The 15372-nt window shown below is 46.4% G+C and overlaps 2 protein-coding genes across 2 annotated transcripts; both read right to left on the reverse strand.

The window, feature by feature from the left end:
• Positions 1–1171: 1171 nt before the first annotated feature.
• On the reverse strand, positions 1172–6956 carry LOC129817797 (vertnin-like). Its single transcript, XM_055873363.1, has 5 exons — positions 6642–6956; positions 5458–5771; positions 4612–5219; positions 4003–4443; positions 1172–3612 (listed from the first exon to the last, which is right to left on the reverse strand). Exons 2-5 carry the CDS (start codon positions 5767–5769, stop codon positions 2799–2801), a joined length of 2175 nt encoding a protein of 724 aa, XP_055729338.1. The 5' UTR covers positions 5770–5771; positions 6642–6956; the 3' UTR covers positions 1172–2798.
• Positions 6957–10299: 3343 nt separating this feature from the next.
• On the reverse strand, positions 10300–14421 carry LOC129817891 (basic proline-rich protein-like). The gene is made up of 2 exons (XM_055873490.1): positions 12296–14421; positions 10300–10342 (listed from the first exon to the last, which is right to left on the reverse strand). Exons 1-2 carry the CDS (start codon positions 14419–14421, stop codon positions 10300–10302), a joined length of 2169 nt encoding a protein of 722 aa, XP_055729465.1.
• Between the last annotated feature and the right edge of the window lie 951 nt (positions 14422–15372).

The following is a 15372-nucleotide window of genomic DNA, read 5'->3' on the forward strand; positions in this document are numbered from 1 at the left end:
GTCACAACTTGGCAGTGAAATCACTTACATGTTATACCCACGTTTTATACCCACGTTTTATACCCACGTATTATACCCACGTTTTATACCCACGTATTATACCCACGTATTATACCCACGTTTTATACCCACGTTTTATACCCACGTATTATACCCACGTATTATACCCACGTATTATACCCACGTATTATACCCACGTATTATACCCACGTTTTATACCCACGTATTATACCCACGTTTTATACCCACGTTTTATACCCACGTATTATACCCACGTATTATACCCACGTATTATACCCACGTATTATACCCACGTATTATACCCACGTTTTATACCCACGTATTATACCCACGTATTATACCCACGTATTATACCCACGTATTATACCCACGTTTTATACCCACGTTTTATAGCCACGTATTATACCCACGTTTTATACCCACGTATTATACCCACGTTTTATACCCACGTTTTATACCCACGTTTTATACCCACGTTTTATACCCACGTTTTATACCCACGTATTATACCCACGTATTATACCCACGTTTTATACCCACGTTTTATACCCACATATTATACCCACGTATTATACCCACGTTTTATACCCACATATTATACCCACGTTTTATACCCACGTTTTATACCCACATATTATACCCACATATTATACCCACGTTTTATACCCACATATTATACCCACGTATTATACCCACGTTTTATACCCACATATTATACCCACGTTTTCAGTCATAATTTGATTTTACCACGTCGGCCAACTTATTTGCATTATTGTTTATCAAATTGAAGCCTGACTAGTTCTAATGTTGTAAAGTAGGCCTGTACTTTCATATTTGTATGCCTCTCTCATACATGTTACGCGATAAAACAATATGCTCATAGCAACTGTGTTTTAAAGCTAAAATGTAATGAGTGTAGGAGCACAGTCACCGCCTCCCCTTCAACTTTCATCGATGAGAAAAGCTCATTTCTGGAAAACAACATCCCTCTGTGGCAGCAGACCAACATGATGACTGTGTTTAGGTCACTGTGAACCAAGACATGGTCGATGCCTCCAGAAGATTAGACCTACACAATGGTCTCCTTAAGCGAAAGGAGATAATTACAACGGAATAAAAAAAACTAAATGGAGACTCGTCTACACTAAAGCATGATAACGTACTGTCAGGAGTTAGAAGCTGTATGATTGGATGACTCACGAGCACAAGTGTAGTTTGAGTGGGTGGTTGGTTTATTGATGTTCTGCCTCGTAGCAAAAAAATAACAAACTGTTTTCGCTCCACCAGTTTTGATAAACAAATATGCAGGAAAACATTAGAATAGAAAACATTATGTTTGGCTGCTATGACGACAGTGGTACACCAATACTCTTTAAGATAATGTGTTTGGAAACATAACTAAATGAAACTAACATCTCCTTAAAAAAATAAAAGACAAAGATGATTTTACAAAACTAAAATACCATGATTTAGGACTTCAAATAGAGAGAAGATTCATTTCACATTATGGTTACCAGAAAAACATGAATGATAGGTAGTTATTAATATATATATTTTTTTAAAGGCATGGTAATCACAGAGAAAATATAGAAATTCTTAAAGAAGATCACACACTTAATTAGGCCAATTAGCATATTACATATTCTGGTAGCGAGTCCAGAAGTGTTTGTAAACATTCATTAGAAAACAAAACTGCTCCATTCAAACTGAAATACATTTGTCTTGAGAAGACAACCCTGTGACATAACGTTGTAAATGAAAAACTGATCCCTGATATGGTTGAGATTTGTCCCATTGAAATACCACACAAATACCTTACAGTAGGAGACAATCTATAGGTCATTACCTGTTCGGTGTAGCATCTATTGCTATATAAATCACGATGAAGTAAAAGACCCCTGAAACACAAAATTGCAATGCACCAAGTGTATGTGTACAGAGCATGTTTTAAACAACAACAACAAAAAAAGGGAGAAACTGAATTTCTGAAACAAAAAGGCCTTTCCCTGACAACCACAGACTGCTTACAATACAACACATTAAAAAGGTAAACCACTAGGAATCCTACAGAACAGGTAGACAGACTTCAAATGGATTAACAGAAAAATACAGATCATCCTGAAGGAACCTGAAAACAATTTAAAATGAAGAAAAAAACAGGGAAATAAAAGGAGTCCTTCCTGAAGATTAAAACCAAGACGATACAAGAGAAGAAGAACACACCCAGTCTCAAACAAAGAGCCATTTAAAATCAACCCCCCCCCACTGGTTGGTCACTATCAGGATGACTTTCAACTGCCTTTTGCTAGAGGCCAGAGGACTATTACTTGAACTGTAGGACAGTCTCTCTTCACAGATGTGCAAATGTCCATGACCTGAAGGTGATAGGTGAAGCAATGGGGGGAGGAGAACAAAGGAGAGGCAGGAATAGAGACGAGATGGAGGGAGAACATCAGGTTTTAAAATGCATTGCCATTTCAATACGTTAGACTTCACCCAGCCAGCTGAAGCATACCTCAAACCAAACAATTACAGCGTGCTCAGTTGAAAACAATTGTGAAAAATCTACATCATTTCCAAGTGTGTGAGGGGTGGGGGTTGATACTGAGGACTTTGTTTGAGGGAGTGGCAGGGGAGGGGGGGGAAGTTTAGGATTCGGGAGAGACTACAGACAAGAGAGCATTTCAGTTTGTTACAGGGACACCCTTCTGCTTAAAGCTAGTGTAACAGAGTGTACGACCACCATTACACTAGGTGTCCTCTCTCAGCCATGTCGCTCAGCCATGTACCAGTGGCACTCCATGATGCAGGGCTCTCTTCCACATATAGTAGGTGGAGCGGGGAGTCAGGGGGAAGAAGGACCTGAACTCCTTGAACGTGGGGAAGGACTTCTCCTCGAAGCGTTGCTGCAGGAACACTTTGGCCTTGGCCTTGAAGTTGGCCAGAGCCACCAGATCCATCACAAACATCTGGTCGTCTGTGGGAGCGGCGGTGGCGGACATCTTGGTTGGGTTGGGGAGAGGGGTGTCCAAGGGGGATGTCACAGAGGTCATGGTGACGGGGCCTCTCAGATCCTCTGTTGGGTCCCCCTCAAAGGAGAACACGTCCTGAATTGGAGCCTTTGTCTTTATGTCACTCTCTGTCATCATCATCCCATTGTCTTTCACTGCGTCGTTGTTGTACCCCATAATAATCTCAGACCTGTCCATCTCTAGAGACGGGGTGGTGATTTCCTCCTTCCTGGTTCCACTGGGGCCGTTACGCCACAGCCAGTAGAAACAGAGGGACAGGGAGGGGTACCGCACTCTGAACCTAGACAGAGGCCATTTTGACCTCCACACCTTCACCTTGGCAGCTTCTCTCAGCTTCTTCCTGCGTAGGAACACCATCCTGAACCCTTTATGGTTGTTACTACAGATCTTAACTCTGGGGAAGACGGTGGCAGCGCGACCACGGCTCTCGGTCCCCCCGATAGGGGACAGGCCACCAGTTGGACTACTCTTATCCGCGTCCAAGCTGTTTTCACTGCTTCCGACCTTGTAGCCACGGTTACATAGCATGGCCTCTCTCCTCCAGTTGTAGTAAGTCGACCTGGATCAAATCAGACGTTAGTTAAAGTTGCGACACACTTTACAGTAAATCAATAGAATGAAGGAAGGCAATAAAATGGATGAACGCAAGATAGAAAAAATAAAAAAAGAATGTCTAAAATAACAGTAAATTATTGTATTAAAGGCAGAGCTAAATAACAGTAAATTATTGTATTAAAGGCAGAGCAAAATAACAGTAAATTATTGTATTAAAGGCAGAGCAAAATAACAGTAAATTATTGTATTAAAGGCAGAGCTAAATAACAGTAAATTATTGTATTAAAGGCAGAGCTAAATAACAGTAAATTATTGTATTAAAGGCAGAGCAAAATAACAGTAAATTATTTTATTAAAGGCAGAGCAAAATAACAGTAAAATCCTTGTAGGTGACCTGGAGATCCCAGGGAAGCTCCTCTTGAAGATGCTGAAGGGGAACGACGTGTTCCTAGCGATGCAGTTCTGAAGAACCTTCTTGGCCTCCTGCATCAGTGCCATGTTTTGGGCCCGTTCTCCATCCATCTTATCATTGTTGTAGTTCAGGCCGAACAGACTGGCCACGCTGTCGTGATGCTCTGCGTCTGGCTCTACCTCATGGTCTTCCTCCTGCCCGAGCTTGGACTCTGGGGAGGACCAGGACTCCTGCTCCGTGCTGTCCCCTGGACTCACCTCGCCCGCGGAGAACGTGGAGAAACTACCGCCGGACGAGATCAGCTCGTGCTTCCATGCATAGTAGGTGGATCTGGAGATCTCAGGGAAGAACTCCTTGAACTGATGCAGAGGGATGAGCTTCCCTTCCAGATAGCACGCTTGGAGGAAGTGTTTGGCCTCGTACCTTGACAGAAAAAAAGATCAGATTAGAATAGTAATTCAATGTCAGCAGAAACATACAGCTAAATAAACAATACAAGACGAAGAAGTATGAATGTGCCAGAGTGCCATGATTTTAAATCAGACAGTAGTTTTGATCTACAACAGACAGGAAACTGTATGAGAGTTGTACCTGGCAGCAGACCTTTTGCGGTGCTCTTGCGTCTGCCGTTTCCAGCGGTAGAAGGTACTCTTGGTGATGTTGTACTTGTCCTTCAGACTGGAGTAGGACAGGTGAGAGACCTGGTTGAGAAGCTCCAGTGTCTTCAAAGGGGGGACCCTCTGCTCGTCGTTAGGACTGTCCATCTGGAGGACACTAGAATGGACTAACGCTACAAAGACTCTAGGTCTGAACCTGGAGGAGCCCCCCTCCAGCTCTCCAGACCACATAATGTGTATGGTGATAGGATCCATGTCTTTGGGGTAGTACCTCGGTCTTATCAGGCGGTTGAAGTAGGGTCGTATCTTCAGGTTGTACATGGGGTAGACAGAATAGATGTTATACTGGAGGACGGAGGAAAGAGCGTACAGGTGCCACATGTTAGCGTAGGAGCCGGGGAAGCAGGAGGCTTTGACGTCGGCGTCGAAGATAGCTTCGAGGACGGAGAGGGGGAGGTTGAGCATGTCCTGAGACTCCTCGGCACGCAAGCTGAACCTGGCCGCCTGCAGCATCACCTTCGAGTCGATCATACCACCCAGGTAGTATCTCTTCCACAGCAGCATCTCCACCACCGTACGTACCTGGAGGAAAGGGAGTTCAGGTGTTGTCACATACTTAGTGTATCTTTTTAAATACACACACACACACAAAAAAAACGTATTTTCAAAAAAAAAAATGTTTTATTTCTTAGTAGCTCTTATCCATAAACAAATTACATTGCCAAACTAGGAAATACAAACAAATCCACAAAGTAAATACAATATAGTAGTTGAAACTCAGATGCTGCATATGATTGAAACACTGCCAATCTTTCCTCACCTGTAGCTCCAGACTGAGACTAGTAGTCCCCACTAGCAGCATGCTGGCTGCATCAAACAGCAGGTTCCCTTCTCCCTTACAGACCAGAGGTAGGAGGCCTCCGGGGGCGTCAGCAGGGTACAGGCTACGGGCCTTGCCGTCGATACCTTCCCAGTCAGGGAACTCGTGGCAGGGTGAGGAAGGCAGGGTGAAGGGGGTCAGGACCTGGTGGACCTCCAGAGCTACCCTGGTGAGGGCGTCCAGGCCGGAGCTCTCTGTGGCATCCTGCAGCTCCCCTAGGACTGAGAGTACCACCTCCTTCCTCTGAATCATACCTGCCGGGGCACAGAGACATAACTGAGATAGTTCATTTGAACGTGAACCCATACAGAAGCAGATTCACAGGAAAGGGTTCAGAAGCCATCTACTAGATAACATTAATGACATTGAAGGGGGGAAAATAAATGTAATTCTGAACCTACATGAAGAATGTTCTATCTAGAACAGATTTAAAACCCAGAAAACCTGCGTACGGGTTTGACTGAATAGGCCTGAAGAAGAGACATGCATTTCTAACTGACTGAATGGGATTCTAAGTGTTCCTGGAACTATTTACAGAAAGCTGGACCAGTCAAGATTAACATGGATTTGTGGCAGGCATGTGTTCGCAAATACATTAGCTGCACATGTTCAAAATAACAAACAGTACCAAGTCCGAGACATATTGCTGTAAGCTTAGTGAAGGCATATTGATATGTTTTGTTTTTATGTTTAAAAATATATTTACTTTTTTTTTTTTAAATAGGTATAATGTGTTCATTGTGTAAAATATGTATGTGTATTGTGTTGTGTAAAACATCCTAGCAGTTTCCACTGTGAGAAAAGTTGCCATACTAAATTAAATAAATTACGCAATTATTCCATCTTAAATATAGCCAACGACGCACAAATGTGTGGTACGTAATACAAGACGACGTGTGGCGAACAGCAGAACTGAGTCATTAGGCTCCAAATTGCCTAAAATAATAATTTTGTAACAAAATGTCGAAAATAATCAATTGAAACCAATACTATACTAATGAAAACAGGAGACGTTTGTGATTGATTCGTGATCATCAAACGCACCACCAACCACGTTTCCTTCTGATTACACCTATCTAGTACTTTGTTCATTGATACAATAGTAATTTGGGTACGTTCCTTACCTGAAATATTTGGTATAAATCGTTTTCCAAGAGGACGTCACTCACTATTGGAACGGTAAAGCGCACAGCATAGAGCCTTCGTTCCGGCTTCTCTCACAGGTAACTTAGTTATTCCATTATGTGTGCATGGAACAATGTGCTTTACGTGCCTGCACGGATTCAGCCGACTTGGGTTCACGCCAGATAGGACACTTTGAAGAGAGATTTGGGAGTGATAAGACCGACCTCTCTTCAGGAAATTGTCAATCGCCGCAGACCTGTTTTTTTGTTGTTGTCTGTGGTTTGAGAAAACCGCCCTCTTGCCCCCCACGCAGGGCCAGGGTCAATTTCAATGTGAAGTGTTAACAAAAGCCGTGGTGTCAACCGCTATCGGTAGAACAACAGCTATATAGGTGGAAGTATCGGGTTGTTGGCTAGCTTGATTCCCCCCCCCCAACCCAATATCAAACATTTTTGTAAATTAAACACGATTTACTCAGTATATATCTCCGTGTACACCACACGATTTTGTATACAATGCATATCAATCACAGATGAATGCAGTAGGTTGCATAAAACCAACCTGGGGTAGACCTAGTATAGTAAACGTACATCTGGGACACTCCAATTAGTATGCTATTTTTTTCGTATATATTAATTTGTGGGTGTTCATTATCCATTTTGTATTATTATACGTTACGAATTACATTTCGTACAATATGTAACGAATTTTCAAAACGTATGTAATGTTACGAATTCCAATTGGTTGTGGGTAATGTTAACTTAGCTAACCCTACCCCTAACCTAGCTATCTGTGATGAGATTCAAACACGCAACCTTTGGGTTGCTAGATATCCCTCCTAACTTGAACTCCTAGCCTAGCTGACAATTAGCCACAACAAATTGGAATTCTTTATGAAGAAAATCATGTAGGCTACTAGACACAAGTGCATTATGTGGAAAATTGTGTAGGCTACTGGGCACGAATGATTTATGAAGCAAATCCCTGGTGGACGAAAACAACATGACTTTTTGTGTGCTTGTCGTGAATTTAAGTATTTTGTCTATTTCCCGATAATCTGTGATAGGTCGTTTTTTTTTTTTTTTACCAGTTCATTTTAGGGCCCAAAATGCTCTCCAATACATCTAAAAAAATTGCTGGTATTTATAGTTAGATTGACACTGAATCAGATCTACAAGCCCACTTGAGTTACGACTGCACATTTTGTGTTGTTTGTGGTGACATGGCATCGACCCTTTCTCCTCATAGAAATGTGACCTCATTGTGTTCTTTCTAAAGTTTAGAATCTAAAGTAAAATATTCTCTGCAGTCTTTTCTCTCTCTTTCTCTGTCTCTGTCTCTCTCTCTGTCTCCCAGTCTCTCTCTCTCTGTCTCGCTCTCTCTCTCTCTCTGTGTCTCTGTGTCTCTCTCTGTCTCTGTGTGTCTCTCTCTCTCTCTGTCTCTGTCTCTGTCTCTGTCTCTGTCTCTGTCTCTGTCTCTCTCTGTGTGTCTCTGTCTCTCTCTCTCTCTGTCTCTGTCTCTCTCTCTCTGTGTGTCTCTGTCTCTCTCTCTGTGTCTCTGTCTCTCTCTGTCTCTGTCTCTCTGTCTCTGTCTCACTTGTTGCACACATCGTTAGTCTAGGGAATCTCCCATTACCTCGTTAGCCCAGTATCACTCTCCTGTACTGAACAGACTGGAGTATAGGGCAGAGTACTGGATAGACTAGGTGTTTGTGGATGTACAGACAAGGCGTTGAGGTGGAGGAGCAGCACGTCGGCCTGTTTCTCACACTCCTCCTGACTCTCCCTCAATTCAAGGGGCTTTATTGGCACAGGAAACATATGTTTACGCTGCCAAAGGAAGTGAAATAGATATTAAACAAAAGTGAAATGAACAATAAAAAATGTACAGTTAATATTACACTCACAAAAGTTCCAAAAGAATAAAGACATTTCAAATGTTATATTATGTCTACATACAGTGTTGTAATGATGTACAAATGGTTAAAGTACAAAATGGAAAATAATAAACATATATATATATATATATTTTTTTATATATATATACTGTATATAGGTTGTATTTACAATGGTGTTTGTTCTTCACTGGTTGCCCTTTTCTTGTGGCAACAGGTCACACATCTTGCTGCTGTGATGGCACACTGTGGTATTTCACCCAGTAGATATGGGAGTTTATCAAAATTTGTTTTCGAATTCTTTGTGGATCTGTGTGATCTGAGGGAAATATGTGTCTCTAATATGGTCATACATTTGGCAGGAGGTTAGGAAGTGCAGCTCAGTTTCCACCTCATTTTGTGGGAAGTGTGCACATAGCCTGTCTTCTCTTGAGAGCCGTCTGCCTACGGCGGCCTTTCTCAATAGCAAGGCTATGCTCACTGAGTCTGTACATAGTCAAAGATGTCCTTAAGTTTCGGTCAGTCACAGTGGTCAGGTATTCTGTCACTGTGTACTCTCTGTTTAGGTCCAAATAGCATTCTAGTTTGCTCAGTTTTTTTGTTAATTCTTTCCAATGTGTCAAGTAAATATCATTTTGTTTTCTCATGATTTGGTTGGATCTAATTGTTTTGCTGTCATGGGGCTCTGTGGGGTGTGTTTGTGTTTGTGAACAGAGCCCTAGGACCAGATTGCTTAGGGGACTCTTCTCCAGGTTCATCTCTCTGTAGGGAATGGCTTTGTTATGGAAGGTTTGGAAATCGCTTCCTTTTAGGTGGTTGTAGAATTTAACGGCTCTTTTCTGGATTTTGATAATTAGCGGGTATCGGCCAAATTATGCTCTGCATGTATTATTTGGTGATTCAAGTATTTTTAGACGGATCCTAATTGGTATGTCGAATTGTATGTTCCTTTTGATGACATAGAAGGCCCTTCTTGCCTTGTCTCTCAGACCGTTCACAGCTTTGTGGAAGTTACATGTGGCACTGATGTTTAGGCCGAGGTAGGTATAGATTTTTTTATATTCGTAGTCCTGGCAACTGGACCTTTTTTTAGAACACCATTATTATTTTTTATCTTACTGAGATTTACTGACAGGTCTGTCAGGGCCCAGGTCTGTCAGGGCCCAGGTCTGACAGGGCCCAGGTCTGACAGGGCCCAGGTCTGGGTGGCCCAGGTCTGCCAGGGCCCAGGTCTGTCAGGGCCCAGGTCTGGGTGGCCCAGGTCTGGGTGGCCCAGGTCTGACAGGGCCCAGGTCTGTCTGGGCCCAGGTCTGTCAGGGCCCAGGTCTGTCAGGGCCCAGGTCTGACAGGGCCCAGGTCTGACAGGGCCCAGGTCTGGCAGGGCCCAGGTCTGGCAGGGCCCAGGTCTGGCAGTATCTGTGCAGAATATCTAGGTGCTGCTGTAGGCCCTCCTTGGTTGGTGACAGAAGCACCAGATCATCAGCAAACAGTAGACATTTGACTTCAGATTCTAGTAGGGTGAGTCCAGGTGCTGCTTTTTATAAATCAACAAAGCACGAGAAGACTTAGCCTTTTGTTATCAATTAGGGTGTGCAAGGGTGATTACGTGGTCTGTCATATGGTCATTTATTTTTAAAAACTATTTTGACATTTGATCTACACATTGATTTCGCTGAGGAAATGTACGAGTCTGCTGTTAATGATAATGCAGATGATTTTCCCAAGGTTGCTGTTGGGGGCAAATCCCACGTTAGTTATTGGGGTCAAATTTTTCTCCGCTTTTTTGGATTGGGGAAGATGCCAGAGCTGAGGATGATGTTAAAGAGTTTAAGTATAGCCAATTGGAATTTGTGGTCTGTATATTGTATCATTTCATTTAGGATACCATCAACCCCACAGGCCTTTTTGGGTTGGAGGGTTTGTATTTTGTCCATTCAAAGTAATTGGAGAATCCAGTGGGTTCTGGTCGTCTTTAATAGTTGATCCTAAGATTTGTATTCAACCATGTATATATTTTTTGCTGTTTGTTCTTTGTTATAGAACCTAATAATATTGGAGAAGAGGTTTATCCATACATCTCCGTTATTGGATAGATAACTCTTCATGTTGTTGTTTATTTAGTTTTCAAATTTTCTTTCTTAGGTTTTTGCATTCTCTCCCTCTCTCCTCCTCTCTCCTCCTCTCTCCTCTCCCCTCTCTCTCTTATCTCTCTCAGCCTTTTGTTCCGCACACATTACACAACAGCTCTGGTCAACCACATTCAAATCCACAGCCCCATTGTGAAGTAAATACTTAATTACAAACACACACCTCTACAAAATGACACACAAGCACACACTCACACCTCTACAAAATGACACACACACACACACCTCTACAAAATGACACACACCTCTACAAAATGACACACAAAGTAAATGTAATTGCTAAAATGTACTTAAGTATCGAAAGTAAAAGTATGAACATTTAAAATTCCTTATATTAAGCAAAGCAGATGGCCACATTTTCTATTTTTTTATATATATTTACGGATAGCGAAGGTGCACGCTCCAACTTAGACATCATTTACAAACGACGCATCTGTGTTTAGTGAGTCCTCCAGATCAGAGGCAGTAGGGATGACCAGGGATGTTCTCTGTTTAGTGAGTCCTCCAGATCAGAGGCAGTAGGGATGACCAGGGATGTTCTCTGTTTAGTGAGTCCTCCAGATCAGAGGCAGTAGTGATGACCAGGGATGTTCTCTGTTTAGTGAGTCCTCCAGATCAGAGGCAGTAGGGATGACCAGGGATGTTCTCTGTTTAGTGAGTCCTCCAGATCAGAGGCAGTAGGGATGACCAGGGATGTTCTCTGTTTAGTGAGTCCTCCAGATCAGAGGCAGTAGGGATGACCAGGGATGTTCTCTGTTTAGTGAGTCCACCAGATCAGAGGCAGTAGGGATGACCAGGGATGTTCTCTGTTTAGTGAGTCCTCCAGATCAGAGGCAGTAGGGATGACCAGGGATGTTCTCTGTTTAGTGAGTCCACCAGATCAGAGGCAGTAGGGATGACCAGGGATGTTCTCTGTTTAGTGAGTCCTCCAGATCAGAAGCAGTAGGGATGACCAGGGATGTTCTCTGTTTAGTGAGTCCTCCAGATCAGAGACAGTAGGGATGACCAGGGATGTTCTCTGTTTAGTGAGTCCTCCAGATCAGAGGCAGTAGGGATGACCAGGGATGTTCTCTGTTTAGTGAGTCCACCAGATCAGAGGCAGTAGGGATGACCAGGGATGTTCTCTGTTTAGTGAGTCCACCAGATCAGAGGCAGTAGGGATGACATGGGATGTTCTCTGTTTAGTGAGTCCTCCAGATCAGAGGCAGTAGTGATGACATGGGATGTTCTCTGTTTAGTGAGTCCACCAGATCAGAGATAGTAGGGATGACCAGGGATGTTCTCTGTTTAGTGAGTCCACCAGATCAGAGGCAGTAGGGATGACCAGGGATGTTCTCTTGAAAAGTGTGTGAATTGGACCATTCTCCTGTCCTGCCAAGCATTAAAAATGTAACTAATACTTTTGGTTGTCAGGGAAAATGTAAGGTGTAAAAAGTACATCATTTTATTTAGGAATCTAGTGAAGTAAAAGTTGTAAAAAAATATATTAACAGTAAAGTTTTTAAAAAACGACTTAAGTAGTACTTGAAAGTATTTTTACTTAAGTACTTTACACCACTGAAAATTACACACACACACACACACACACACCTCTACAAAATTACACACACACCACCCTCCAGGACTTGAGCATGTGTCTCTCCTCTGTCCACTGCCGTAATGGGTAGATGGCCTGGTCCCTGGATGGCCTGGTTCCTGGATGGCCTGGTTCCTGGATGGCCTGGTGACTGGATGGCCTGGTCCCTGGGTGGTCTGGTGACTGGATGGCCTGGTCCCTGGATGGCCTGGGCCTGGTCCCTGGAGGGCCTGGTGACTGGATGGCCTGGTCCCTGGATGGCCTGGTCCCTGGATGGCCTGGTCCCTGGATGGCCTGGTCCCTGGATGGCCTGGTCCCTGGATGGCCTGGTCCCTAGATGGCCTGGTGACTGGATGGCCTGGTCCCTGGATGGCCTGGTCCCTGGATGGCCTGGTCCCTGGATGGCCTGGTGACTGGATGGTCTGGTCCCTGGATGGCCTGGTGACTGGATGGTCTGGTCCCTGGATGGCCTGGTGACTGGATAGCCTGGTCCCTGGATGGCCTGGTCCCTGGATAGCCTGGTCCCTTGATGGCCTGGTGACTGGATAGCCTGGTCCCTGGATGGTCTGGTCCCTGGATGTCCTGGTGACTGGATGGCCTGGTCCCTGGATGGCCTGGTCCCTGGATGGCCTGGTCCCTGGATGTCCTGGTGACTGGATGGCCTGGTCCCTGGATGGCCTGGTCCCTGGATGGCCTGGTCCCTGGATGGTCTGGTGACTGGATGGTCTGGTGACTGGATGGCCTGGTCCCTGGATGGCCTGGTGACTGGATGGCCTGGTGACTGGATGGCCTGGTCCCTGGATGGTCTGGTCCCTGGATGGCCTGGTGACTGGATGGCCTGGTCCCTGGATGGCCTGGTCCCTGGATGGTCTGGTGACTGGATGGTCTGGTGACTGGATGGCCTGGTCCCTGGATGGCCTGGTCCCTGGATGGCCTGGTGACTGGATGGCCTGGTGACTGGATGGCCTGGATGGTCTGGTGACTGGATGGCCTGGATGGTCTGGTGACTGGATGGCCTGGTGACTGGAGAGTCTGGTGACTGGATGGCCTGGTGACTGGATGGCCTGGATGGTCTGGTCCCTGGATGGCCTGGTGACTGGATGGCCTGGTGACTGGATGGCCTGGATGGTCTGGTCCCTAGATGGCCTGGTCCCTGGATGGTCTGGTGACTGGATGGCCTGGTGACTGGATGGCCTGGTCCCTAGATGGCCTGGTCCCTGGATGGCCTGGTCCCTAGATGGCCTGGTCCCTGGATGGCCTGGTGACTGGATGGCCTGGTCCCTGGATGGCCTGGTCCCTAGATGGCCTGGTCCCTGGATGGCCTGGTTCCTGGATGGCCTGGTCCCTGGATGGCCTGGTGACTGGATGGCCTGGTCCCTGGATGGCCTGGTCCCTGGATGGCCTGGTCCCTGGATGGCCTGGTGACTGGATGGTCTGGGCCTGGTCCCTGGATGGCCTGGTGACTGGATGGCCTGGTGACTGGATGGCCTGGATGGTCTGGTCCCTGAATGGCCTGGTGACTGGATGGCCTGGTGACTGGATGGCCTGGTCCCTGGATGGCCTGGTGACTGGATGGCCTGGTCCCTGGATGGCCTGGTGACCGGATGGCCTGGTGACTGGATGGCCTGGTCCCTGGATGGCCTGGTGACTGATTGGTCTGGTGACTGGATGGCCTGGTGACTGGATGGCCTGGTGACTGGATGGCCTGGATGGTCTGGTCCCTGGATGGCCTGGTGACTGGATGGCCTGGTGACTGGATGGCCTGGTCCCTGGATGGTCTGGTGACTGGATGGTCTGGTCCCTGGATGGTCTGGTGACTGGATGGCCTGGTGACTGGATGGCCTGGTGACTGGATGGCCTGGTCCCTGGATGGTCTGGTCCCTGGATGGTCTGGTCCCTGGATGGCCTGGTCCCTGGTCCCTGGATGGCCTGGTCCCTGGTCCCTGGATGGCCTGGTCCCTGGATGGCCTGGTCCCTGGATGGTCTGGTGAATGGATGGCCTGGTGACTGGATGGCCTGGTGACTGGATGGCCTGGTCCCTGGATGGTCTGGTCCCTGGATGGCCTGGTGACTGGATGGCCTGGTGACTGGATGGCCTGGTGACTGGATGGCCTGGTGACTGGATGGCCTGGTGACTGGATGGCCTGGTGACTGGATGGCATGGTCCCTGGATGGTCTGGTGACTGGGGTTCAAGGGGTTGACCTGTAGTTTATCTGCTACATGGAGGGAGATAGAGATACCCTGGATGGAATTTCATTGGTTAAACGACTGTTATATGTTCCCTGCTTCAAAACTGATGGATGGATGTGGGTATTCATATTTCAGGAAATACTTTAGCCAGGAGAGTCTAAACCTGTTGTATTATATATGCTGTCTCTCTCTCCCCCTTTCTACCTCTCGCTGTCTCTCTCTCTCTACCTCTCGCCGTCTCTCTCTCTCCCCCCTCTACCTCTCGCTGTCTCTCTCTCCCCCCCTACCTCTCGCCGTCTCTCTCTCTCCCCCTCTCTACCTCTCGCTGTCTCTCTCACCCCCCCTCTACCTCTCGCCGTCTCTCTCTCCCCCCCTCTACCTCTCGCTGTCTCTCTCTCCCCCTCTCTACCTCTCGCCGTCGCTCTCTCCCCGCCCTCTACCTCTCGCCGTCTCTTTCTCTCTACCTCTCGCCGTCTCTCTCTCTACCTCTACCTCTCGCCGTCTCTCTCTCCCCCTCTCTACCTCTCGCCGTCTCTGTCTCTCCCCCTCTACCTCTCGCCGTCTCTCTCTCCCCCTCTACCTCTCGCCGTCTCTCTCTCTACCTCTACCTCTCGCCGTCTCTCTCTCCCCCTCTCTACCTCTCGCTGTCTCTTTCTCTCCCCCTCTACCTCTCGCCGTCTCTCTCTACCTCTCGCTGTCTCTCTCTCTCTACCTCTCGCTGTCTCTCTCCCTCTACCTCTCGCTGTCTCTCTCCCTCTACCTCTCGCCGTCTCTCTCTCCCCCTCTCTACCTCTCGCCGTCTCTGTCTCTCCCCCTCTACCTCTCGCCGTCTCTCTCTCCCCCTCTACCTCTCGCCGTCTCTCTCTCTACCTCTACCTCTCGCCGTCTCTCTCCCCCTCTCTACCTCTCGCTGTCTCTTTCT

The sequence above is a fragment of the Salvelinus fontinalis genome, chromosome 20 (assembly GCF_029448725.1).
Source record: "Salvelinus fontinalis isolate EN_2023a chromosome 20, ASM2944872v1, whole genome shotgun sequence".
Taxonomy (NCBI): Eukaryota; Metazoa; Chordata; class Actinopteri; order Salmoniformes; family Salmonidae; genus Salvelinus; species Salvelinus fontinalis.